The sequence below is a fragment of the Mauremys mutica genome, unplaced genomic scaffold, assembly GCF_020497125.1.
Source record: "Mauremys mutica isolate MM-2020 ecotype Southern unplaced genomic scaffold, ASM2049712v1 Super-Scaffold_100033, whole genome shotgun sequence".
Classification (NCBI taxonomy): domain Eukaryota; kingdom Metazoa; phylum Chordata; order Testudines; family Geoemydidae; genus Mauremys; species Mauremys mutica.
This window is the reverse complement of record NW_025423255.1, coordinates 68,426-96,392: the sequence shown is the minus strand read 5'-3', so window position 1 is coordinate 96,392 and position 27,967 is coordinate 68,426. Positions and strand designations below refer to the sequence as shown.

At 46.4% G+C, this 27,967-nt stretch overlaps 1 protein-coding gene across 1 annotated transcript; it reads left to right on the top strand.

Moving 5' to 3' along the window:
- Positions 1–492: 492 nt before the first annotated feature.
- Positions 493–26,539, top strand: LOC123358233 (natural killer cell receptor 2B4-like; the record flags this gene model as incomplete). Its single annotated transcript, XM_045000900.1, has 7 exons — positions 493–817; positions 908–1,204; positions 4,228–4,254; positions 4,612–4,722; positions 5,550–5,623; positions 7,791–7,856; positions 26,227–26,539. Coding segments are annotated over exons 1-7 (1,198 nt in total), but the record flags the coding sequence as incomplete, so codon positions are not given.
- Positions 26,540–27,967: the final 1,428 nt, after the last annotated feature.

Sequence of the window (27,967 nt, the reverse complement as noted above, 5' to 3'; positions counted from 1 at the left end):
TAAGTAGAATCGAACTTCTCTGGTAGTGTAGACATACCCTTAGAGACTAACAAATTTATTTCAGCATAAGCTTTCGTGGGCTACAGGTCACTTCTTCCGATGCATAGAATGGAACACACAGACAGGAGATATTTATACATACAGAGAACATGAAAAGGTGGAAGTATGCATACCAACAGGAAGAGTCTAATCAATTGAGATGAGCTATCGTCAGCAGGAGGAAAAAAACTTTTGGAAGTGATAATTGAGATGGCCCATAGAAGGTGTGAGGAGTGTAATGACCCAACCATTCCCAGTCAGGGGAGCCTGGAGTGCAGCCACTCTGTTGTTTAATAGAGGACTGCAGGCTGATCAGCTCAGCACCTTTCACCAGCACTAAATTCCACCCACCTACACCAGGCCAGGAAGTGATCCTGTTTTATCCCACGTTTTCCTGACAAACTCGGGATCCAGTTAACCCTTCACTCACCTGCTCTTTGTATTTTTGAACCCCCAGGTTGCAAAGAAATGGAAGTGGCTGCAACTGCAGAGGAATCGGTTCAGTTACAGCCAGTGAAACTGCCGGAGCCTTGGGCAGAAATCACCTGGGAGGTGACACTAGACTCAGCAGAGAGGTATCGGATTGTAACATTTAATAAAGGGGAACCCGCTGACCTTGGGTCATCTCCACATTTTATCAACAGAGTAACTTTCCACCCTGAGAAGCTCTCACTGCAGATTGATCCCGTTAAGAAGTCAGACGGTGGCCTCTATACCTTGAGAATTGACATTGGAGGAGGCCGTGGAGACATCACAAAGTTCTGTGTCTCTGTGTTTGGTGAGTAGCAAAGATCACATTTTCCCCTAGTGTGTGTCACTGACGGCAGCTGCCTTCCTCAGCATCTCTCACCAGGGTCTCTCCTTTCAGACCGAGTGCGGCAGCCAAACCTCACGGTGCTCTCTGTCCACCCGGAGCTCGGCCAGTGCAACGTTACCCTGTCCTGCTCGGTGCCTGGCGCTGACAGAGTCACCTACAGCTGGTCCCGAGGCACGTCCTGGATCCCATCTGAGAGGGACCATCAGCTCCCTAGGAGCCAATCCCTGCTGCACGTAGTGATTAATACAGACAGCAGTGACGTCTTCTACAGATGTAACGCTAGTAACCGAGCCAGCTGGGCCGCAGACACTGCAGATGTCAAACCATTGTGCGACTCCCCAGCCACAGGTAAATAGTCCTCAGTAGAATAAATGTTTGGATTTAGTGTCTTCTGCAACTTAGCATTTGCAATGCATGGGGCTCTGGGTCTAGGTTTCAGTGGTACTGGTGTGTTTCCAATACTCCGGCTTGTTCTCTGTTTGACTAATAGCTCTTATATAGCATGTTTCATCTGGAAATCTCCAAGCACTTCACAAAAGAGGGCAGTAGCCTCACCCTTATCTTACAACTGGGGAAACTGAGGCACAGAGCAGTGTTGTGACTTGCCTACTGTCACACAGGGCAGAGGCAGCTGGGAAGTGAGGCAGGGATTGTGGGATAGGTAGAGCTCGCTGGGAAACATTTCTCCCCCCCACCCTGAACATGGAGAAAATTTACACAAAATAACAACAAAATTGTTTTAATCTAAATTTTCCACACAACATTTAGACTTTCCATCAACAAGTCAAAACCTGAACATTTTTGGCCAAAGCCCATGTTTTTTTATTTTTGTGGGGTTTTTCCCCCACAAAATTCAAAATTTTCCACCAGAAGCAGATGCTCTTGATAAAAATATTTTATTTAAACAAAAAAAAACCAATTTTTGGTCAAAACACGTGTGAAGGACCACCACAAACCTCAGACTATCTTCTGTTCCCAGTGCAAGGGACACGCAGTCTGCACAGGTTTGCAAGTAAAACCACTGGCTAGGGAGTAGTGCTACTGAAAAGGATCTGGGGGTTACAGTGGATCACAAATTGAATGAGTCAATAATGTTGTGGAGGCCAAGAATTAATTAATAAAGGTTTGAAGGGATCTTAATGTATGTTAGCTAATTTAGCAGGAGTTAGGCTGTGATATGCTGTAAGATAATGTGGTACAGAGTGAATTGTGTGAAAAGTCATTACGACCTTGTAAACTGCAGTCTTGTTTTCTGTTCTAGTATTGAAGACAAATAAGATAGCGAATAGGCTTATGTATAAACAAATGCAAATGTTTTCCTTCAATGTCTCCAGGATTGCTAGCCATTGTCTGTAACAAAGGTATAAATGATTGCTATGATTGTTTACTAATTGAGAGAGATCCGTCCGGGACAAGGGGCAACCCAGTTTCCTATGACACTCTCTCCCTCTTGTGATCACTAGAGAAAGTAATAAAGTATTTGATTTTGCTGTACCCAAACAAAAAGCGAGAACTTAGTTTTTCTTCGACAATGTGATGCAGTTACCAAAAGGGCTAATGTCTTTCTGGGGTGAATTAACAGGAGCATCATAGGTAAGACACCAGAGGTCATTGTCCCACTTTACCAAGCACTGGTGAGGCCTCAGCTGGAATCCTGTGTCCAGGTCTGGGCGCCACATTTTAAGAAAGAGGGGGACAAACTGCAGAGGGTTCAGAGGAGAGCAACAAAAATGACAAAAGGTTTAAACAATCTGATCTGTGAGGAAAGATTAAATACACACTGGGCTTGTTTAGTCTTGAGAAAAGATGTGAGGCCTGACAGCCGTCTTTAAATATGTGCAGGGCTGTTATAAAGAGGACTGTGATCAATTGTTCTCCGTGATCATCGAAAGTAGCGCAAGAAGCAATGGGCTTAATCTGCAGCAAAAGAGGTTTAGGTTAGATATTAGGAGACACTTTCTAGCTCTAAGGATAGTTAAGCCCTGGAACAGGCTTCCAGGGAGGTTGTGAAATCCCCATCACTGGAGGTTTGTAAGCAGGGCCGGCTCCAGGCACCAACCGACCAAGCACGTGCTTGGGGCGGCACCTTGGGGAGGGGTGGCACTCTTTTTTTTTTTTTTTGGTTCGTTAGGGCAGCGCTGGAGAGTTGGGTTTTTTTGTTTTGGCCGTGCAGCGCTCAGGGACGGGGCTTGGGGCAGCGTGGTGCTTGGGGGATTGGACTTCAGGTGGCATGGCGCTCGGAGGGGCGGGGGCGTCGGGCAGCGCGGTGCTGGGGGGGGCGGGGGCTTGCACGGTATGGTGTTTGGAAGGGAGGGTTTGGCGCAGTACTCTGGGGGGCTAAGGAGGGTTAAGCTAGTTCAGTAGTAGGAAGGGCGACCTCAGGAAACTAGTGGTGCTGTTCAAGGGAACAGACCTGCCATTATTTCTCTCGATTATGAGCTCTTCGGGGAGTGTCTCTTTGCTATAATTATAATTGAGGTAACACCTACAGAGCCCCAGTGGAACAAAGCAAAACAAAATTGAAATTTCCCTCCCAAATGAAATTTTAAAAGTTGCATCTTAGGTCGATCAAAACATTTCATTTCAGTCAGCTGAGGACATTGTGCCCTATTTGACCGTTTCAACTTTAAAAAAAAAATAGCAGAAATTTGTTTCAGAATGAAAAGCAGAACATTTCATTCTGAAAGTGACATGTTTTGACATTGGAGGAAAAATGAAGCATTTTGATAAAATTTCACTGAAATCTATGGTTTTTTTCCTTCAAAAAATGCCATTTTTTGGTGAAATCTTTTCAATGAAACATTTGTTACCCACTCTAGTCGCAAGCATTGTGGGTGATGTCCCTATAGAACTAGAAGTGAGGGAAAGAGAACTGATTGGCCAGCCAAACTGGCAATCACCCAGAGAAACAGGGGAGGGACTTCCTTTCTCTGCAATGGACTCTGGATAGGAAAACCCTTTATAAAACTCCTGACTCCCGCTGAGCAAGAGAGTGAGAGTTGTAGGGCTGATGAGGAAATGTCACCTTATATAGAGGAACCTGGCCTGTATAAGCCATAGTAGGGAGTATTTTGGGTGAGTAAACAGACTGATGTCAAAAAGTCTATTTTGTTGGGGTTTTTTATTTAAAAATTTTGGTGGTTTTTTGTTTGTTTGTTTTATTTTTTGCTAAAAGTCTCTGAATTGGGTCCCAGTGATTAGATTGGACAGCCTTGCCGCTGCATTTGGCCAGTAGTATGCTAAGGATATGAGTAGTATGTGTATGAGCACATCTGTAGAAGGTGTTACAGATGGTTATAGGCCATAGGCTAGTGTTGCAAGCTCTTGTGATTTTGTTGCACGTCTTACGACCTTAAGCATTTTCATTAAAGCGCCAACTCCTGGACTCAGGCGACAAGGTGAGACCCTCAATTTTTTTTTTTTTTTTTAAAGTAAGTTTCTAGCCATCAGTGGGTTTGGGAGACAAACCTGAAAATATGACCCAAGTGAACTCTAGAGGATTGGAAACCAGAGGGCAAATAAAAGAAAAAAACCAACATGGATTTTGTAACCCTAACTTATGATTTTATTGAATACCAGTGGTTGGCAATATTTTTCAGCAGTCTGTTGGGCTCTATGACAATTGATCTACTGCCCATTAACTAGCCCATCATAAAAATGCTATAAAGTAGGGTGGAGAATAAAGGTCAGGAAAGGCTCTGGCATTCTGCAGTGTAACGAGAGCTCGCTCGGCTTTTCACCTTTCTCTCTTACAGACTTTTTTCAGAAAGTCCCACTGTGGGCAATTGTTGCTGCAGGTCTGGGGCTGCTGCTTCTGCTCATGGCGCTTGCCCTCATCTTCCTCTGCAAGCATCGGAAAAAGCGAAGTAAGTGGTTAAAAAGAAGCTCAACCAGTAGAGAAACGTCACTTTCAGGTCATGAAAACCACTAAGGGCAGGTCTACACTAAGGGCGGGGGTCGAACTAGGGTACGCAAGTTCAGCTACGTGAATAGCGTAGCTGAACTCGAAGTACCCTAGTTCGAACTACTTACCCATCCAGACGCCGCGGGATCGAAGTCCGCGGCTCCGAGGTCGACTCCGCCACCGCCGTTTGCAGTGGTGGAGTACCGGAGTCGACCGGAGCGCGCGGGGAGTTCGAACTATCGCGTCCAGATTAGAGGCGATAGTTCAAACTCCGAGAAGTCGAACTCACCGTGTCGACCCGGCAGGTAAGTGTAGACTAGCCCTAAGATGAGAGCCACATGCGAGAGCTGTCTATGCACCATCAGTCCTCCCTGCTGACACCTGTTACAGTGGAGGTCAGGCCAGATGGTCACACTGGACCTCTGACTCCATTTTGGACTGAAAATCTATGAATCAGACATGAGAAATTGGCCCAGTAAACCCATAGTAACCCCCTGAAACTGCCTCGTGTCTATAGATTTTTAAATGCTTGTCCTGATTTACTGCACTGCAGTCTGGAACCTGATGCTGCGGTAGGAGGCCAAGAGTCTTAGAGGAAATGCTAAGATCACTGGGACCAGGGTGGGTGGCTGGCTGGGAAGCATCAGGGCTGAGGGTGATCTGTTAGTGGCAAGCGGCCCACACCCTGTGCAACCCTGAGCAGAGGGCTTTGTCTGGGGTAACTTTCACCCTGAGACTGGGATGCGATGGGGTCTCTTGCACAAGTCGCTTTGTTCTGTCTCTTCAAAGGCTCCTCCAAAGACAGTGACTCGCCCTTCACCATCTGTGAGGAAGTGGAGGGCTCCCGCTCCAGAGGAAATGCAGTGAGTCCTGAGGGAATCCCTTTGTTTTCCCCCTTTGTAGACAAGGCCAGGGCAGTATTGTTACAGCTCGCCCGGCTTAATGATGGCAAAGGCTGAAATCTATAGCAGAGAGTGAGTCTTGTGGAGCGCTGCCCTGCTTTTCCATAAAGAACGCTATCACTGACAGCCTTCCCACTCAGATCAGCTAGAAAACCGTCCCTAGGAACATGGGAATTGCCAGACTGGATCAGACCCAGGCCCCTCTGGTCCAGTATCACATCTGTGATAGTGACCAGCACCAGATGCCTCTGGAAGGGGGAAGAACCCTTCTCTAGGCAGGTGTGGCATAACCAGCTATCATGGAATGCCTCGTTTTCACCCCTAATAGTCTGGGATTAGTTTAAGCCCTGAAGAATGAGGTTTTTATCCCTTCCAAAATTCTGTTTGCATTAATTTTTATAACTCTGAATATCCTTGTTCTCCATATAAATGTCTCCCATCCCTCTTCGACTCTTACTCGCTTCTTGGCCTCAATGACATCCTGTGGGAGTGAGTTCCACAGTCTAATTATGCGTTAACTGGAAAACTAGTTCCTTTTATTGGCTTTGAATTTGTCACCTTTCACTTTCATTGAGCGTCCCTGTCTCAACACAAGCACAAGGGGAAAACAGAGACTTCTGCGCTAATGCCCTATAAAGCCCCATGTAATAATATGTAACTTAGCACTTCTGTTGCTGCTGTTTAGCTGTGGATCACAACATGCTTTATGAAGTCTGGTCAAGATCATTACCCCCATCTTATGGATGGGAAAACTGAGACACCAAGTGGGGGAAAGACTTGCTCACGGTCAAAGCTGGGAGTGACACCTAAGTCTCCTGATTCCCACTCCAGTGCCATTTCCCCTGGGGTGTGGATGCAGTTGGGGTGACTATAATTTACCTGCCTAAATTCCCTCTGAAGTTTCAAATGCCACAGGCATTCTTTACTTCCCATCTAAACACTTGTGTTGCTGTGTAGCTGTTAAGCAGCTGCCATGTTCTACCCCAGAGGGGGCTGCCTTGCAGGGATGGGGGAAGTAAAACCCTGTGTGTAGTGTGTACATTGCTTTGCAGTCCTGCAGAATAGAAGTGCTATAGAAATACGCTTGTTGTAAGAGCTGAAATAAGAAATATATTTTCCAGACAGGTCAATGGAATGTCTAGCAGCATGCAGGATTCATTCATAACCACCTGCTGCCACCTTCTGGCCAGTTTTGAGCATAGCCACTCCCTTTCTGATTTCTGATCCCCCTGCTGCCCCCTGGAACTCATTTGGAGCTGCCGCAGTCTTAAAATACTTTCCCTGTATTCGTCTCGTCTTTCTTGTTTTGTTATGTTTCACTTCTCTGAGTTTCTTGGATAAGCGGAGCTAATGTCAGATGAGCAATGGGTTTTTCATAATAAAAGTACAGATATTTAATGTATAAAAAGCAGCATAAAAATCAGAGGTGTAACACTTAGTTAATGTGTATATACACCACTGTCGTCTACTGACTGGAATCAGAACTCACCTGTGTGTCATAGGCCCTGTACTGCTCTGAGCTCTGTCCCTGCTGTTACTGAGACGTTCTGGGTGACCACAGATTTATCAGAGTGATTGCTGACGGCCTGACCAAATAAGCAAATGTGCTGCTGCCTTCCAAACAAGCTATCTGGAGGGCATGTTTGCCTGTGGAAAGGTTGTCATGACTGAGTGCCATGACTGGTCAGTTTTTAGTCTGCACCACTGTGGCCTATCCACACTGTATGTCTTGGCTTTGTGAGTTTAGCTTTAAGGAGAGATGGTATCCAATGGCTTATGAAACCCCAAAGAGATTAATTCTACTGCAATCTCACCATCCAATTATCTTGTATCTGTGTTTTAAAAAGCTAATCAATTTTTTTCGGCATGACTTCTTTGCAGTCCCCCAGCGCTGCTTGTCGTGCATGGGTCCATCATCCTGTAGCAACCTGATTCCGAGCTCATTGAAGTCGGTGGAATGGTTCCTGTTGATTTCATTGCACCTTGGATCTGGCCCCAAAGGGTGGTTGAATTTTATTCTCTCAGCAGTTGAGCCAGTGATTCTGACTGAAGAGACAGGAAGGAAATTAAATCCCTTATTTTTTCCCCATGACTAAGATAACCCAGTTGTTGTTTTCCCCCTGTACAGAATGGAAATGCCCAGAGCAGAATTGTAGGAAACACCATCTACGCTGAGATCAACTCCAACCCACAAGTAAGTGCCCAGTGGTCCTCCCAACCCAGGTTCACTCTGCTGGTTCAAACCATAGGTTTTGTTTTACATCAAACTACTCCATGGACAGGTGTATGGATGAAAGGAGTCACCTCTCAGGCCTGTGGGACCAGATCCTCTATTGGTATAAATTGACATTGCTCCATTCCGGCACTTCGGCGGTGGGTCCCGGGGCGGGTCTTCGGCAGGTCTTCGACGGCGGGGGTCCTTCCACCCCAGGACCCGCCGCCAAAGTGCCAGGTCTTCGGCGGCAATTCGGCGGCGGGGGCCCCCTGCCGCCAAAGACCCCAGGCCCCCTGAATCCTCTGGGCGGCCCTGCACTCACCTAAATGTTCCTATCATAAAATATCCACAGCTGGTTTCTGTTCCTGTTCCTAGGGTTTCCACACCCCAAATCCCCTAAACACAATATTCTCAGTTCCCCGATAGCTCAGGGTTACTGTTGGGTAACTCACTTATGCTTAGGCCTCCAAGCCTTATGCTAACTACAAAAGGGAAATATCTTGCAGGTGTAGACCTATGGGTTCCTCACATCACTGCTCCATAAAATACCTTCACGATAGTTCTATATGAGACAGAGACTGGGATCTCCCTTGCTGCAGATTAAGCCTGTTACTACTTGCTCTACCTTCAGTGGACACGGAGAACCATTGACCCCGTCCTCTCTAACAGCCCTTAACAGAGTTGAAGACTTATCAGGTCCCTTCTTTTCTCAGGACTAATCCTGCCTAGTTTTGTTTTAACTTTTTATAGGTCAGGTTTTCTAAATCTCTTATCATTTTTGTCACTCTCCTCTGGACTTTCCCTCCAGCTTGTCCACATCTTTCCTAAAGTGCGGCACCAGAACTGGACACAATACTCCAGCTGAGGCCTCCCCAGTGCTGAACTGAGCGAGACCATTATCTCCTGTGTCTTACTTACAACATGCTGTTAACCAGGGCCGGCTCCAGACCCCAGCGCGCCAAGCGCGTGCGTGGGGCGGCATTTTGCCGGCAGGGCGGCAGCCGGCTCCGGCGGACCTTCCGCAGTCATGCCTGCGGGAGGTCCACCGGAGCCGCGGGACCAGCGGACCTCCCGCAGGCATGACTGCGGAGGGTCTGCTGATCCCGCGGCTCCACTCGACCTCCCGCAGGCATGACTGCGGATGCTCCACCGCAGCCGCGGACCAGCGAACCCTCCGCAGCTGCGGGAGGTCCACTGGAGCTGCGGGACCAGCAGACTCCACAGTCATGCGTGCGGGAGGTCCGCTGGTCCCGCGGCTCCGGTGCACCTCCCGCAGGCATGACTGCTTGGGGCGGCCAAATTCCTAGAGCCGCCCCTGCTGTTAACATGCCCCAGAATACTAACCCTTTTTTGAAGCTGCAGCACATAGGGTGTCTCGTATTCAATTTGTGATCCAGGGTAACCTCCAGATCCTCTTCAGCAGTTCTACCACCTCCCCATTTTATAGTTGTGCATTTGATTTCCGCTCCCTGCCACCTTCCTAACTGAAGTACTTTGCGCTTGGCTTTAGTGAATTTCACTTGTTGAATTCAGACCAATTCTCCAATTTCTCACAGTCGGTTTGAATTCTAATTCTGTCCTCCGCAGTGCTTGCAACTCCTCCCTGCTTGGTGTCATCTGCAGATTTTATAAGTACACTCTCCATTCCCTTATCCAAGCCACTAAGGAAAATATTGAATAGTAGCAGGCCCAGGACTGGCCCCTGTGCCCCCACCCCCCAGATACATTCTCCCATTCTGACAGCGAACCATTGATAACCTTCAATCCATAACGCTTTTGCTCTGTTCAAGTTCTAATCTAACTGTAACTCTTTCCTCACATTACAATATAACTCTTGTGACTCAATATAACTCTATAACTCTTTCCTCACATTACAGTAACTGTAAGGGCCAGGCAGTTACAAGTACAGCTGCCAACTGGTGCATGAGCCCACTGTCCTCGCATGAGCTCTGCTCTGTGCAGGACTCAAGAGGACTACGGGGAGCAGGTGTCCCCAGGAGCAGGCAGCAACTCTGGGTTTATGGCTTTGCTGCTTGTTCTCTACCAGGCCCAGCTCGCAGCAAGATGCTCCGTAATATGCTTGGATATTAGGAAAAACTTTTTCACTAGGAGGGTGGTGAAGCACTGGAAGGGGTTACCTAGGGAGGTAGTGGAATCTCCTTCTTTAGAGGTTTTTAAGGTCAGGCTTGACAAAGCTCTGGCTGGGATGATTTAGTTGGGTTTGGTCCTGCTTTGAGCAGGGGGTTGGACTAGATGACCTCCTGAGGTCCCTTCCAACCCTGAGATTCCATGATTCTATGAACCAAGCACTGATGGGGTGTAACAGGCTGACATGGCAGGAAGAGCCAACATGACGTCATCACAGTAACCGCCCTGTATCTATTGGGTTTCGTCATCAGTAGTGCAAGTAGGGTGGTACTCTCCAGTACACAATATTGGCAAGAGATTTTTAGGGGATACAAGGTACCAGAAAGAGTTGGGGCTAGCCTCCCACCCCCGTTTCCTTAAAGGAGCAGAACAGGGCTAGGGAGGGCATTCATTCTTTATATAGCTTTAACAGCACAATGCATATGCTAACAAACTTAAACAAGGGCTTTGTTTAAGTTTGTTAGCATATGTATTGTGCTTTAAATTGGTCAGGAGTCCTCAAGGGGGCGGGGGCGGGGCGGGACGGACGGGGACAGAAGGTGTTTAAACAGTGTTTTTTATTCCGTTTCTCCCCATTGGTCTGAATTATCCATGACATTCAAACTGCATCACATCAAGTCCAAATCATTAGAGGAATGCCTCTGCTTGCACTGACCAGAGGGTGTTTGGATTCTGATGTCAGCCCAGTTCTGCAGCCTGACAGGTATGAGGTGTTGTCCCTCGTGTACACAGAATTCTTCTTTGCAGCCAAATTAGTAATATGCATTTTGCTAACTGGAACTGGAGCAGCAAAACAAAGAAAACAAATGCCTCATTTTCCAGCTTTGTGGGTGAGAGAACTATAAGTGAAGATTATAATGCCGGACACGGACAGCCTTAAACTAGCTGCCTCAGGAATCTGCCAAGAACTTTGCTGAAACTATGTTCCTTACCTTAGCAACAGAGCTAAGACTTATCACACATCTGCACACCTTTATTCAAATGACGCTCCTTCTGATCTGACAGCTCCGGCATTGTCAGTTTCATCCAGAACAATTTACAAACTTCCTTAAGTAATCCTGTAACCCGTTAATCATTTGATCAATTCCACTGAAGACAATGGTACTATTTGCATGTCTATGGACCACTTTTGTGGTAAGAGTTTCAGGAGTTTATTCTGTTCCTATAAAGGAAGTTGAATCTCCCATTGAAGTGCAATGTTTGGGTACAATATCATAATGCAGTTTAGGATACAGTTCTGCTTCCAATTTGTCTTTTAATAAGTCATACATATGCTGGAATGGCTCCTCACCCAACTCCCATATTCCATCTAAACAGACTGAAATACTGGGGAAAGTGAGTAGTTAAGCATGTTGATGTTTGTATATACACACACCCATTTCATCACTGTACTGGAAAATATAACTGAACTTAATTTTCTATGGAATTTGAAGAAAGTTTAAACAGCCCCAATTGTTTTTTGTGTTAATCAGTGTGAATCTGAAAAAAATTACATGCCTTCTAAGAGAAAAGAATCAGTCCACACTTACTGGAGAAAAAAAAAATTCCTTCCAACTGGTGTTCAGAAGAGTGCTACAAAATAATACATAACCTCATGAGCAGAGGGTGGAGAGGAGACCCTCCCACATTCTGACCAGCAAAATAATAAATAAAATATCAGAGGTTAGGTAATAATTGGAGACATACTAGTCTCCTAGAATGGGAAGGGACCTTGAAAGGTCATTGAGTCCAGCCCCCTGCCTTCACTAGCAGGACCAATTTTTGCCCCAGATCCCTAAGTGGCCTCCTCAAGGATTGAACTCACAATGTTGGGTTTAGCAGGCCAATGCTCAAACCACTGAGCTATCCTTTTAGGATTTGCAAACCTAACAACCTGTGTTATGCTTTAAACCACCTCAGCACCTACCAGGTTTATGAACATTAAGAAGTTAACTGCAAAGGAACACTGAAGCTGTTATAACTAGAATGGGAAGGGTAACAACCCTCCTGTATACAATACTATAAAATCCCTCCTGGGCAGAGGCACCAAAAGCCTTTTACCTGTAAAGGGTTAAGAAGCTAAGGTAACCTGGACGATACCTGACCCAAAGGACCAATAAGGGGACAAGATACTTTCAAATCTTGTGGGTGGGGGAGGGACTTTTGTTTGTGTGCTCTTTGTTTCGTGGGTTGTTTGCTCTTAGCACCAAGAGGGACTGGACATCAATCCATGTTCTCCAAATCTTTCTGCACAAGTCTCTCACATTTCAAACTTGTAAGTAACAGCCAGGCAAGGCGGGTTAGGTTTATCTTTGTTTTAACAACTCGTAAATGTTCCTTTTGCTAGGAAGGCTTACCTCTGGTTGCTGTAACTTTGAACCTAAGGCTAGAAGGGGTTCCTCTGGGCTCTTTAAATCCGATTACTCTGTAAAGTTATTTCCATCCTGATTTTACAGAGATAATTTTTACCTTTTCTTTTAATAAAACTCTTCCTTTAAGAACCTAATTGATTTTTTCATTGTTTTAAGATCCAAAGGTTTGGATCTGTGTTCACCAGGACTAACTGGTGAGGGGATATTCTCAAGCCTACCCAGGAAAGGGGGTTAGGGACTTGGGAGATATTTGGAGACAGGCAGAGTTCCAAGTGGCTCTCCATAAACATTTGGTTAAAATGTTTCGTGGTGGTGGCGTATTTTTAACCTAAGCTGGTAAATAAGTTTAGGGGGGTCTTTCATGCGGGTCCCCACATCTGTACCCTAAAGTTCAGAGTGGGGAGGGAACCTTGACATGGTGGCAGATCAGTGGGATCATTGTTGAACCAAAAGCACAGCAGGATTTTTAAAAGGATTCTTGTTAGAGTTTTTTCTTCTTCTTCTCTGCCTGAAGGCAGAGGGGTCAAGTTACAGTAACAAAGGAATTTACAAGCTGGATTTTTTTTCTTTCTTTCTAACTGTCAGGTATAGCTAGCTTAGACCCAGAAAGACTGAACACTGAATGCTGTGAAAGTCTCTGTTAACTAAGCAGCCCCTGAGCTGACTGCATCCCAGTTTCAGTGAACTGCAGAGGGGGTGTGACCCAGCACAAGAAAGCAGGAAAATGAGTACCAGTAATGCCACTAATAAACTAAAGCTGGCCAGACTGGAAGCACAAGAGAACAAAAAGAATCATAAGAGACTGCTCGAATTAAAACAACTCAAGAAAGCCAACGAGGCTGCCCACAAGAGAGCTATGGAGGAGAAAGAAAAAGAGATGGAGGAGAGGGAAAGAGAGAGGAAGCATGAACTGGAGTTAGCGAGGGCAAGGGATAAGCAGGATATACCAGACAACCTTAGCAAACCCTCTCCAGGTACCGCTTCCCAGCCCAGAAAATTCCCTACCTACAAGGCAGGCGATGATACCGAGGCCTCCTTAGAAAATTTCGAAAGGGCCTGCCTTGGGTACAGCATCTCTGCAGACCAGTACATGGTAGACCTGAGGCCGCAGCTCAGTGGACCCTTAGCAGAGGTGGCAGCTGAAATGCCTAAGGAACACACGAACAGTTATGAACTTTTTATAAACAAGGCTAGAATCAGAATGGGGCTAACACCTGAGCATGCCCATCGGCGGTTCAGAGCTCTACGGTGGAAACCAGACGTGTCATTTACCCAACATGCCTACCACATTGTGAAAAATTGGGATGCCTGGATATCAGGAGCTAGTGTTAAATCTCCAGAAGAGATGCCCTTCCTAATGCAAATGGAGCAGTTTTTAGAGGGTTTTCCTGAGGAAATAGAAAGGTACATCCTAGATGGGAAGCCCAAAACTGTAACTGAGTGGGGGAGATTGGAGCCAAATGGGTGGAGGTGGCAGAAAAGAAAAAAACTAATATCAGTTGGAGCAAATATCAGAAGGGGCAACCCGAAACAAAACCCTATCACTGGAGGCAACCCAAGGCCCCACCTACATCCCAAGGAAAGCCCCAGACACCTTATCGTCCCACCACACCCATCTCCAGCAACCCACCTCGCCCCAGTGACCAGTCAGCTGGGCAATGTTTTAAATGTAATGAGCAGGGGCATATAAAGGCCAACTACCCCAAGAACCCCAACCGACTGCAGTTCATTATACCGGAGTCACACCCAAGGTCCCCAGGCCCAGAGGCCTCCCAGGTACCCTCAGAGCAAAGGGAAACGGTGAGTGTGGGCGGGAAGAAGGTTACAGCATGGAGGGACACTGGAACACAAATGTCAGCTATCCACCTATCCTTAGTGGACCCCAAATTCATCAACCCAGAGGCCCAAGTGATGATTCAACCCTTCATGTCAAAATCTTCAAACTTGCCTACAGCGGAGTTACCTGTCCAGTACAAGGGCTGGTCAGGAATGTGGACTGTTGCAGTCTGTGATGATTATCCCATCCCCACGCTGCTGGGGGAAGATTTGGCTAGCCAAGAGGGTGGGAATGGCCACCCGCAGCCAGGCTAAGCAAGCTTCCACACCCATCCCTGTTCCTGAGCCTTCCACCAGGGCCCCGTCTGTGTTACCAGAGACCCAGACAGAGGTGGTGGAACCAGATCCCCTGCCAATGACTGCAACAGCCGTAGTGGATCCAGTCCCAGAAACCCAGCCAAAGCCAGTCCCAGAACCGGAACTGACGAAGCAATCAGCACCAGAACGATTGCCAGCACTGAGTCCAGCGCTTGCAAACCCATCTACAGCTTCAACGCCAGAGGGCACCACCGACCCTGCACTGGCAGCAGTAGATAAACCTACACAAGAGGCACAGCAGGAGCTGAAATAAAACGTGGTGCACCAGTGGAGAGCGGTTCACCATCAGTGGATACAGCTCCATCACCTGCATCGCTTCCAGAGGGACCAAGCCCAGGTCCACAATCCAGTGAGGAACTGATGTCTCCAGCATCAAGGGAACAGTTCCAGGTCGAACAGGAAGCAGGTGACAGCCTCCAGGGAGCTTGGACGGTGGCTCGGAGCAACCCACCACCTCTCAGCTCCTCTAATCGATCCCGGTTTGTTGTAGAACAAGGACTTTTATACAAGGAAACTCTTTCTGGTGGGCATCAGGAAAATTGGCATCCTCAGAGACAGTTGGTAGTTCCAACTAAGTACTGGGTAAAGCTCTTGAGCTTAGCCCATGATCATCCTAGTGGCCATTCTGGGGTGAACAGGACCAAAGACCATTTGGGGAGGTCATTCCACTAGGAGGGAATGGGCAAGGACGTTGCCAATTATGTCCAGACTTGTGAGGTGTGCCAAAGAGTTGGAAAACCCCAAGACCAGGCCAAAGCCTCTCTCCAGCCACTCCCCATAATTGAGGTCCCATTTCAGCGAGTAGCTGTGGATATTCTGGGTCCTTTCCCAAAGAAGACCCCCAGAGGGAAGCAGGACATACTGACTTTCATGGATTTTGCTACCCAATGGCCGGAAGCAACAGCTCTAAGCAACACCAGGGCTAAAAGTGTGTTCCGAGCCTTAGCAGACATTTTTGCCAGGGTAGGTTTGCTCTCCGACATCCTTACCGATTTGGGAACTAATTTCCTGTCTGGGACCATGAAAAGCCTGAGGGAAGCTCATGGGGTGAACCACTTGGTTGCCAGCCCATACCACCATCAAACCAATGGCCTGGTGGAGAGGTTTAATGGAACTTTGGGGTCCATGATACGTAAATTCGTAAATGAACACTCCAATGATTGGGATCTAGTGTTGCAGCAGTTGCTCTTTGCCTACATGGCTGTACCACATCCCAGTTTAGGGTTTTCCCCATTTGAATTTGTGTATAGCCGCGAGGTTAAGGGACCATTACAGTTGGTGAAGCAGCAATGGGAGGGGTTTGTGCCTTCTCCAGGAACTAACGTTCTGGACTTTGTAAACAACCTACAAAACACCCTCTGAGACTCTTTAGCCCTTGCTAGAGAAAACCTAAAAAATGCTCAGGAAGAGCAAAAAGCCTGGTATGATAAACATACCAGAGAGCGTTCCTTCAAAGTAGGGGACCAGGTTATGGTCTTGAAGGCGCTCCGGGCCCATATGATGGAAGTGTCATGGAAAGGGCCCTTCACAGTCCAAGAGCACCTGGGAGCTGTTAATTATCTCATAACATTCCCCACCTCAAATTCAAAGCCTAAAGGGTACCATGTTAATTCTCTAAAGCCCTTTTATTCCAGAGAATTAAAAGTTTGTCAGTTCACAGCTCAGGGAGATGACACTGAGTGGCCTGAAGGAAAAGGTGGATGGTGGCGTGGAAGAGGTGAAATTCTCCCTGACCCTGGGATGTATGCAGCAACAGCAGATCAAGGAGCTGTGCACTAGCTTCGCCCCAATGTTCTCAGCCACCCCAGGACGGACCGAACGGGCATACCACTCCATTGACACAAGTAACGCTCACCCAATTAGAGTTCAACCTTACTGAGTGTTTCCACATGCTAAAACTGCTATAGAACGGGAAATCAAGGATATGCTACAGATGGGTGTAATCCGTCCCTCTGACAGTGCATGGGCATCTCCAGTGGTTCTAGTTCCCAAACCAGATGGGGAAATATGCTTTTGCATGGACTATCATAAACTAAATGCTATAACTCGCCCAGATAACAATCCAATGCCATGCACAGATGAACTATTGGAGAAACGGAGACATGCCCAGTTCATCTCTACCTTAGACTTAACCAAGGGGTACTGGCAGGTACCACTAGATAAATCCGCCAAGGAAAGGTCAGCCTTCATCACCTACGTCGGGCTGTATGAATTTAATGTGCTCCCTTTCGGGCTGCAAAATGCACCCACCTCCTTTAAAAAACTTGTAGGTGGTCTCCTAGTGGGATTGGGAGAATCTGTCGTCGCCTACTTTGACGATGTGGCCATCTTTTCTGATTCATGGGCAGAACACCTGGAGCACCTGGAAAAAGTCTTCGAGCGCATCAGGCAGGCAGGACTAACTGTTAAGGCTAAAAAATGTCAAATAGGCCTAAACAGAGTGACTTACCTTGGACACCAGGTGGGTCAAGGAACTATAAACCCCCTATAGGCCAAAGTGGATGCTATCCAAAAGTGGTCTGTCCCAAAGTTAATCCTTCTTAGGCTTGACCGGATATTACAGGTGATTTGTACTGCACTACAGCCAAATTGCTGCCCCACCAACAGACCTAACCAAAAAGAAACAGCCAAATGCAGCTCGGTGGACTAAGAGTGTCAGAAGGCCTTTAACCAGCTTAAGGTGACACTCATGTCTGACCCTGTGCTAAGGTCCCCAGACTTTGACAAACCATTCCTAGTAACCACACATGCATCTGAGCGTGGTGTGGGAGCAGTTTTAATGCAGGAAGGACCGGATCAAGAATTCCATCCTGTCGTTTTTCTCAGCAAGAAACTATCTGAGAGGGAAAGCCACGGGTCAATCAGCGAAAGGGAATGCTACGCCATTGTGTACGCACTGGAAAAACTATGCCCATACGTTTAGGGATGGCGTTTCCAACTACAAACCAATCATGCTGCACTAAAGTGGCTTCATACCGCCAAGGGAAATAACAAAAAACTTCTTCGGTGGAGTTTAGCTCTCCAAGATTTTGATTTTGAAATATAACACATTTCACGGGCTTCTAACAAAGTGGCTGATGCACTCTCCCATGAAAGTTTCCCAGAATCAACTGGTTTAAAAATTGTTCTTGGAATGTGGAACATATTGTTAATTTTTATATAATCAATAGTATGTCTAACGGTGCATATTTCTTATTAACTCTGTTTTCTTCTAGCGCTCCAGGAACAAATCACAGCCAGTGTGGAACCGTCTGTCTGACACTATCTGTGATTTGGGGTGCGTGTTATAACTAGAAAGGGAAGCGTAACAACTCTCCTGTATACAATACTATAAAATCCCTCATGGCCAGAGGCACCAAAAGCCTTTTACCTGTAAAGGGTTAAGAAGTCTCAGGTAACCTGGCTGATACCTGACCCAAAGGACCAATAAGGGGACAATATACTGTGGAAGCCAGGAAATAATTAACAAGCATTTGAAGGGATCTTAATGCATGTCAGTTAGTTAGCATGAGTTAGGCTAGCTGTGACCCTAATGATGTGAGATTTGTAGAAGCAAGATAATGTGAGACAGAGTGAACTGTGTGAAAAGTTATTACGACCTTGCAATTCAGATAACCAAATATGCAGTCTTGCTTTTTCTAGTAGTGAAACAAATAAGATAGCAGAAAGGCTTATGTATAAACAAATGCAATTGTTTTCTCTTTACTGTCTCCATGATTGCTAGCTATTGTCTGTAACAAAGGTATAAATGCTGGCTGTAATTGTTTACTAATTGAGAGAGACCTGTCCGGGACAAGGGGCAACCCTGTTTCCTAGGACACTCCCTCCCTCTATTGTAAATACTAGAGAAAGAATAAAGTATTTGATTTTGCTGCACCCAAACAGAAAGCGAGAACTGAGTTTTTCTCCGACAATACTTTCAAATCTTGGGGCGGGGGAAGGCTTTTGTTTGTGCTCTTTGTTTTTGGGGGTGTTCACTCTTAGGACCAAGAGGGACTGGACATCAATCCATGTTCTCCAAATCTTTCTGCACAAGTCTCTCACATTTCAAACTTGTAAGTAACAGCCAGGCAAGGCGGGTTAGGTTTATCTTTGTTTTAACAACTCATAAATGTTCCTTTTGCTAGAAGGCTTACCTCTGGTTGCTGTAACTTTGAACCTAAGACTAGAGGGGGTTCCTCTGGGCTCTTTAAATCCGATTACTCTATAAAGTTATTTCCATCCTGATTTTACAGAGATAATTTTTACCTTTTCTTTTAATAAAACTCTTCTTTTAAGAACCTAATTGATTTTTTCATTGTTTTAAGATCCAAAGGTTTGGATCTGTGTTCACCAGGACTAATTGGTGAGGGGATATTCTCAAGCCTCCCCAGGAAAGGGGGTTAGGGACTTGGGAGATATTTGGAGACAGGCAGAGTTCCAAGTGGCTCTCCATAAACATTTGGTTAAAACACGTGGTGGTGGCGGCAGCGTATTTTTAACCTAAGCTGGTAAATACGCTTAGGGGGGTCTTTCATGCGGGTCCCCATATCTGTACCTTAAAGTTCAGAGTGGGGAGGGAACCTTGACAGAAGCCCATTAACCTGAATGTGTGCCAGCCTTTGATACCTGTGCTATAAGCAACATGGCCCTTGCTTGAGTGGTTTTGTTCGTTCCTTTCCAAATGTCAAAGCCTGTTTCCGTTGAACTCAAGAGCAAAACTCCTTTTGATCTCAATGGGAACAGGATTTGTCCCCAAGAGATCAGAGAATGGGATTTTGATAAATTGCTTATCTGTCCAGAGACAGTTCTCATGCATGTTCTGCCAGTCACATGGAGGGTCACGTGGGGGAGGTCACGTGACCTCCCTTGTGTCCCTCACATGAGTGCAGTACTGGCAAGAAATGATTTCTACTTGCACCACTGCGTGTCATCCTGAGGAAGATTATGACTATTACCAATTGTTTTATTTTATACAAGGGGAGCCCAGTGTCTTGTTGGAGTGAGCAAGAGTCAAACTGACTAGAAACAGAGGTGAAACCGACCAGCCAGGTTTGTCCTGGCTGAGAGAAATGCAAACCGGCAGAATAGAGAGAATCAAGAGGAAGTTTTGAACTGTCCAGTGACTTCCCACACTTGCGGGGGTGATGGCTTTTGTGTGCTGCTCCTAATGATCTGAATCCTGGGTCAGGATATTCCCCTCCAGTTGCACCCTGTGAAGCATGAATTGGAATCACTAATAGGAAGCTGTATTGAGAGCCTTGAGCAGGGCCGTAGCAACAAAGAACGTGGCCCTCTCCGAACATATGTCCGGGACCCCTTACAATGCAGAAACTGGAATGCGGTATTTATTTTATACAATATACAGGGTTCATATTATGTATACATAGGCCTACAGTATACATGTATTCCGTATTTAGGCAAAGCGCTTCTTTCGAGCCTTGTTCTCCGCAAATTGTTTAATCAATGCGTCATAGTCCAGAGATCTGGCAATCTTGTTTTCGATTGAGATAACTGCAAGCGCAGAAAGCCTGTCATCTGTCATGGTTGAGAGCAGGATATTCTTATCAGTTTCATTCTGCTGAAGCTCCTTTCAGCACCGGCGACAGTAACTAGTGTGGTCAGAAGAATTCTGATGCAAATGCAAAGATTCAGATACATCTCCTGAAGGCTGTTCTTGTATATGTACGCCTCTGGCCCTTGAGCAAGGACTTTCCATGCCCACTGCTGCTACAAGAAGAAAGTTCAGCAGGGCTGGGGAATTGTAATGTCCTGGTGCTCTGCAGAGTGTGTGTGTATGTATAGAATTTCCAGCCCAGATCCTCAATTGGTATAACCTGGCACAGCTCTATTGAAGTTAATGGAGCTATGCTGATTTAGGCCAGATATTTAGCTGGTATAATGTATTTAAAGAGATGTAGCTATGGGAGGAATACCTCTTGTATTGTATTGTAGGTGAGGGCAAATGCCCAGGAAAAATAAATACTACTTTCTGATGAGTCGATGTGGTCAAATTTTTCTCTCTAAATATTGTGAATATGAATACCTAGCTTTTCCACAGCATTCTTCATCGGGTCTCAAAGCACCTGACAAATGTACCCTTTTTTCTGACTGCAAATGGTTCATGAGGTTTAAGTGGGATGTAAGTATTGGGCAGACTTTGTCCTGGCACTTGGCATGGGGGTGAATTTCAATCTCTAGACACATCTGCCATTGACATCACCAGAAATTCTGCACAGAGGGTTTGATCTTACGCCTGTTGGAGTTCATGGGAAAGCTCCTGTTAATGTCACGGGGGAAAAGGGGAAGAAGACCCTTGGTATATAAGCAGAGGGGTCACACTGACAGCCCACCCAACAGAGCTGTATCTAGCTTTTTGCAAAGAGGAATTCTCATTTTCGGGCCAGCTCTATTAAGTGGACAGACTCACTAGAGCAGTGGTTCTCAACCCGTGGCCCATGGCTGCTTGCAGCCCAATCAGCACACAGCTGCAGCTCATGTGACATCCTCAGGGCCATACAGGTAGTGTGTATATACTGTGTGGATGCGGCCCACATAGCACACAGAGAGCTGCCTATGTGGCCCATAATGGCAAATAGGCTGAGAACCGCTGCACTAGAGCAATCCCGATGGGTCCTCCTTTTGCTGCCTGTAAATAGAAGCAGACATAACGTAGCCCAATCTATGGATTGTGTATTGATTATATTGATAACTGGGAATTCTTAAGTAATTGCTCTCAGGAGGGCAGACTAGATGATCATAATGGTCCCTTCTGATCTTGAATTCTATGATTCTATGATTCTATGAGGGTTGCCAGGCCCCAAATCAGGTTCGGTTTTTATTAAAATTACTGTTCCCTTGGGAACCCCGCTGTGCCTAGTCGTGACGCTCACACTTTAGGAACCCTTCGGTATTTGTGATAAATCATTGATACATTCAGCAAAGTCACAAACACTCGAATCCTGCAAGGTAGGTAGAGACAATACCGAATGTCCATTGGAACATCCGTATACTTGCAGACCAACCTGAAACGTTAGCCATTGTCTTCCTCCTCACCTTCCCCCTTGTCGGAGAAAAACTTAGTTCTCACTTTTTGTTTGGGTGCAGCAAAATCAAATACTTTATTCTTTCTCTAGTAATTACAATAGAGGGAGGGAGTGTCCTAGGAAACAGGGTTGCCCCTTGTCCCGGACAGGTCTCTCTCAATTGGTAAACAATTACAACAAGCATTTATACCTTTGTTACAGACAATAGCTAGCAATAATGGAGATAGTAAAAGAGAAACAATTGCATTTGTTTATACATAAGCCTTTCTGCTATCTTATTTGTCTCACTACTAGAAAAAGCAAGCCTGCATATTTGGTTATCATTGCAAGGTCGTAATAACTTTTTACACAGTTCGTTCGTCTGTCTCACATTATCTTGCTTCTGCAAATCTCACGTCATTAGGGTCACAGCTAGCCTAACTCATGCTAACCAACTGACATGCATTAAGATCCCTTCAAATCCTTGTTAATTATTTCCCTGCTTCCACACCCTCATCACCAGCGGCCATCAGCCGGGGACCTCCCCAGGGCTACACCCCTCTCCTCCCGCCCGCAGGCTCGGATACAACTTTTATAATACGTCATGCTGATGCCACTCTGCCTAATGCCTATTCAGTAGGGATTTCTCCCCGCTTCCTTGTTTGTGTTTTCTCACCCTACTAATGTTGGGGTGTCCTTCTCCTATAGATTAGTATATTAACAAGCTCACCTTTTTGTCAATTTGTTGCTCTGGCACGTGAGTGGTCAGACATTTGCCGATATCTATCCAAAAGCCAGTGTTAGCTCATGTTCTGTGGTTGGCTGGTCACATGTTGGAAAAAAAAAAAAAAGGAAGTGTAACTGCTCTTTAGGTTCATTGAAGACGGCCATACCAGTCACACTGTGCGTCCTCGGTAAAGTAACTGTTTTAAAATGTATTGGCCTGTCTCTCATTTACACCAAACCCTTTTTATCCCAGTGTAAAGGGGACTTAATGCAGGTGTACCTCTAATTTAGTCCCATATTAAGGCCCTTTTACACAGCTGGTGTAAGAATCAGGTCCTTTGACAAGGTAACTTGAATAGAGGACACCCTGGTTTTAGATTGCCGCAATGCTGGGGAAGATGGCGGCTGCTGTTTGCCTCGTGGTGCTCAGCAACTTACAAGGTAAGACAAACATTTTGTGTTTTTTCTCTTGAAAAAGGCGCTTGCTTCACATACCTCTTCCAGCTGTCCTGGCACTTCTCTTTATGGCTCTAAGGCTGCTCCTTCGCAATGGGCAGGTGCCTTTCTAATGTAAGTTCTTTTGCAGAGCTGTCGCTCCCAAACCTCTCCGCCCGTTTTGGATCTGGGTTGCAGATTTGGGCTGTGTGTGCGCATGTGTAGTGATTTGATTCTTTCTTAAACTCCCCTGCCTTGTGCTAGATAAGTTTTATCTTGGAGGGCCAGAGGTGGCGGGAAGGATAGCTCGTCGGCTCCCTTTAGCTTCTGGCTGTAGAAGTGACTAATATGGTGACAATCAGAGGGAAGGAAAAATGAGTTGGGACTTTTCAAAAACTTCCCATCAAAATTTCTCATCAGAATTTGAAATTCTGATCAAGTATTTTGCCAACATTTCTTTATAAGTGGCGCATGGCTGCCTGTTCCTTCCAAGTTACAGTTTTCAGGCGCATCACATCAGTTTTCAGGCTTAGAAACTTATTTTTTGTTCGTTTTTAAAATGAAAGCTCATTATTTCTATCACAGCGACCAAAGCCAAGGGGCTTGCATGAGTCTCTGCATCAAAACTGCAGAGATTGTTAGAACTCATTAACTGTATTTAGCTGGGGTGCTGGAACAGACATTTCCTTACCCTGCCTAGTCTTTGTTCACTGAAGTCAGTTAGAACCGTGCCCATGCATTAAAGGGCAGAAACTAACCCCAGCCCACAGACTGGAAAGCTCCAGAGAAAGATACCAGAGTATTTGAGTCTCCAAGGATCTAGAAGCTCATCATTTTTTATCATTGACAACATTTGTTCCTGCACACACTGAAATTAGGGTAATCAAAACCCACATTTCTGGTCAGAAAGGGTTGTTTTTTCCTCCTGCGTACAGTGTTACAGAAGTGACCAGGGAAATCAGACAGGGGGTTTGCTCTACTTACTCTGAAATAGAGATTCTGTTGTTATCAACTCTTGTGAGTTTGTTGCGAGTCTTATGGTTTTTCTAAAAATCCCCAGCTACTGGAGCCCTGTGATTATATGAGAATCTTAAAAAAAAATGAAAGCTAAGTTTCTGGGCATTGTGGTTATGGAGAAAAGCTTGAAAACATGATCCATAAATGTTCAAAACCCAGCAGGCATATAAAAAAGAACCCCAAATTAATATTTTTAAAAAGACAATCTCATGTGGGAGGGACATCATTCATGATTTTGGGAGGCACAGGGTTGGCAATATGGCGGTGGCAGCGGGAGGCGGGGGGGAGTTGAAAGTCCCAACTTTTGGGGGGCATTTCAGTGCCTTCAATGCTGGTGCAAAGGGTGGTGTATTTATTAATCCTTATGTCATCCATGATGTGCCTAGGACAGTCACATGGTGTCTGTGGTTGCCTCCCCACCCCCTTAGTAATGGCCCTTTTATGGTAGTTCTGTGTACGGGAGAAGGTGACCCGGCTGAGTTGAAACAGCAAAAACCACGGTCTCATCGTCACGCAGCAGCTTACAACACAGCAGCAACGGTGAGGCAAATACAGCGAATCAAGAGACCATAACGTGGTAAAAGGAGCTGAACTTCCCCCAGAGTCAGCAGCAGTCACGTGCGGGGCGTTTTGCTTGATCCAGACCAGAAGCAAAAATAAAAACAGTCACCCCCCCCCCCCCCCAGCTCTTCTCACCCATGGATCGCAGTGTGCTTTTTAAAGGTGGTTGGTACCGTTGCTGCCGGCCCAGAGGGCCCGAGGGGGGCGCAACAGTGGGGGTTTGTTGCCCGGTGTGCGTCGCACTAATTAACACACCCGGGTGGAGAAGCAAACCAAGTTTATTTGAGCTCAAAAAAGGTGCCAGGGAGAAATTACAATCTCAAATCCTGCACACCCGCACGCAGGCGTGGTCCCAGCATTTATACCCCCCCTTGTTTTTCCCCCTTCCTCCCTCCCCCTTGCAACAGTTACACTTAACACTATAATGTAGCTTGTTAGAACTGTTCTCATGCGCATGTTTATCTATGGCCTTCACAGCACAGACGCATGCAGACTTCCCTCCCCCTTCTCCCCCCCGTCTTACTGGTGCTTTTTGCTGTTTCGAGCTATCCTGCAGCTGCAAGCTAAGACAGCTGACAGTTACACATTTTGCTTGCTGTTTATTAGCATCTTAGGCTGGTTAAAGTTCACAGCATGGAAGAACTTTGGTTCACTCAGGCCTGCAGTCACAACTTTGGTTCACTTAGGCCTAGGGACACCAACACCGTTGTCCCTGTTTCACAATGGGAGAAAATGAGGCACAGAGAAGGGAAGTGACTTCACCTAGCAGGCCAGCTAGGAATAGAAGCCAGGTCTCCTGAATCCCAGTCCAGTGCTCTAGCCACTAGGCAATACTTCCCCAGTGAGTAGAGCACGCTGTTTGCTAGATTACTAGTTCAAAAGGTCCAAGTTATAAGTATGAATGTGTTTAACACACCTGATGTGTGTGTGTGTGTGTGTGTATGTCCGTCCCCTCCCACTCTGGTGCTGGTGGGGTAACAATCTGCTATTGCTATCAGCTAATGACATTAGTTACTCCTTTAGCTCAAGTGTGAGACATCGGTTCTGAATGCTGATAATCCCTGACCCTAAAGATGACCCCTTCTGGATTCACTACCTGTGTCACTCGTGAAAATGCTCTTTCCAAGATTTAAAAAAAAACAACAGCTCGCTCAAAAAACAAAATGGCCTCTGAGAAAGGAAATGATGGGACAGGAAGTGGCTCAGCATAAAGCAGCCTCTCCTGCTAATTCCGGGAGATTTCTAGATGGGGGTAGGTGGGTGGAACAGGAAATGTGAAGGGTGAGACCATCGTATGTTGGTTATTGACTAGGACTCCAGAGACCAAGTTAGGGGCAGGAGAGAAAATAAAAATGGGTGCAATCTAAGCCCAAACTGGAAATAAAAACAATATTTTGCAACTTTACTTACCAAGGAGCAAAGAATGCCGACCTCAACTGAACCTTACCACAGCGCTCTGGGCATTCGCCGGGAATCATTATACAGAGTGAGGAATTGACTTGCCCAAAGTCTGTGAGTCGGTGACAGTGCTGCCAGGGTTTAACCAAATTTGGCAGGATACACCTGCTAGAGCACATGAGGAAAATATTGGTGCATCAGTTAAATCTCCCCTGGCAGGAAGAATATCCTGTCCCTTCCTTGCTGCTTCATTGCCTCAGTAGCACGGCTGCTGTGCATCGTGGGAGAGGTAGGCTGGAGGAGAACAGGGGCGTGAAGCGCTGGATTAGCCCAAATCTTCTGTTCTCCGGTGGGGGTGGGGGGGAGGCCGGAACCTGATTGTCACAAGAGCTCAAAGTCCTTCACACAAAAAAGAATGAACGGCATTATCCCCATTTTACAGGGGGAAACTGAGGCACAGCAAGGGGCATTTGCGCTAGCTTCACCCAACAACTAACTAAGAGTAATTCTTGTTCCTTTGCTTCCCATTGCAACCCTGATTTTTGTGCTCACGAGGCCACAGAGGTGCTGCGCAGTCGGGTGAATGGGATTGTCCATGGCACGGTGTATCTAAACCCCAAACTGCCAGTCCCAGGAGAATACAAGCAGATCACCTGGAGGTTCAACAACTCCCTAAAGATCCTGATTAAAAAATGGAATCAGCCAGAGTCTTATCCCAGTGGCCTTTTTCAGAATAAACTGCGTTACCACAAGACTCACACCCTGGAAATTAATCAGCTGCAGAAGGAACACAGCGGCGCCTACCAGATGGAAGTGGAAGACAGCCAAAGCCAGGAGACAGATGAATTATTCCAACTGGATGTGTACGGTGGGTGGGGAGCAGCCTCTTCAAACAAGGGTCAGGGATGGTGAGGTTCAGGGAGCTAGAAGGGCTGTGATAATGCACCCTCCTCTCCCTACCCCGAAATGCCCACAAGGCAGCGGAAGGAGCAGGAAACAGCCTGGATGGGATAAAGAGGCTTCCAGGAAATGGGCCAGGTCCTCAGCTCAGGTTCTGGGTCCAACGCGCCATCGCCGGAGCTGCTCTTTCTGGAATCTTTGTGGCTGGTGCTTTAAGGGGAGGGGTCAGGTACTGACCTGAATGACGTTCCTGTTTTGGGACCTCCCACAATGGACCAAATGGGAACAGAGGCAAAAGCAGATTGCTGCCCTGCTGGCAGAAGGTGAGGTAATGGAGCCACTCAGACGTCTTGAAGGAACAGCCACACACACGTCAGAAAGCAGGGAGACCAGCTAGTGAGCGCCAGGAAGGCCACTGGGGGAGGCGGCTCCATAAAAGAAAGGAGTTGATAACCCCCCAGGCTAAGCCGGTAAGGGCCAGGAAGGATGGTCTTGTAGCCAAGGCTCTGGACTGGCACCCAGGAGATTTGGTTTAGTCACTTAGGCCAATGTTGCCAAAAATGACTACGGATTTGGGATGCCCCATTTTCTGGACACACTTTAAAGGGACCTGATTTTCAGAAAGTGCTGAGCATCTGGGCTCTGAAAATCGGGCTCCCACAGGGGATCCAGAATTGGGGGAGACACAGTCACTAGTCACGTTTAAAAATCTTGGCTTCAGGCCTTGGCCAGGGGTCTCTCTGTGCTTCAGGGCGTGAGGATATGGTCACTGAGTCCTGAGAGGTGCTGGGGTGATGGAGGCTAAGCACCCAGACAGAGCCCAGGGTCACATGCACTCTGCAGGTGAGTGGAGGGGGGTACACAGGGAATTTGGTACTGTTCATCTAATGTCTGTGATCCAAACGAGGGCTGCATTTCATGACCCCCAAAATGCTGAAGGAAAACTATGACATCTGGAAAACATGCTCTCCAATGGGAAATTTTTGAATGAGCTTATTCTAGTTAGCTTATGAAAGGGAAGATTAAAAGGTAACTCGCTCTTAAAGCAGTACCAACACACAGAGAAGATCTCTGAAGAGCCCTCTCTTATCAATCTAGCAGATAAAGGTAGAACAAGATCCACTGGCTGAAAGCTGAAGTTAGAAGAAAGTTTTGTCTCATTTTGTGTTTGCGTTTAACGGGGATGGAAATGAACCACTGAAGCAGCTCACCAAGGCATATGGTGGATTCTCCATCACTCGAGGTCTCCACATCATGGAGGGACCCCCTTTCTAAACGATACGCTGTCACCCAGCCACAGGTCAATGGGTTGGAAGCAGGTGCCATTGGGTGAAATTGTCTGATCTGCATTACACAGGAAGTCAGACTAGATGAGCATCATTCATAGATTCCAAGG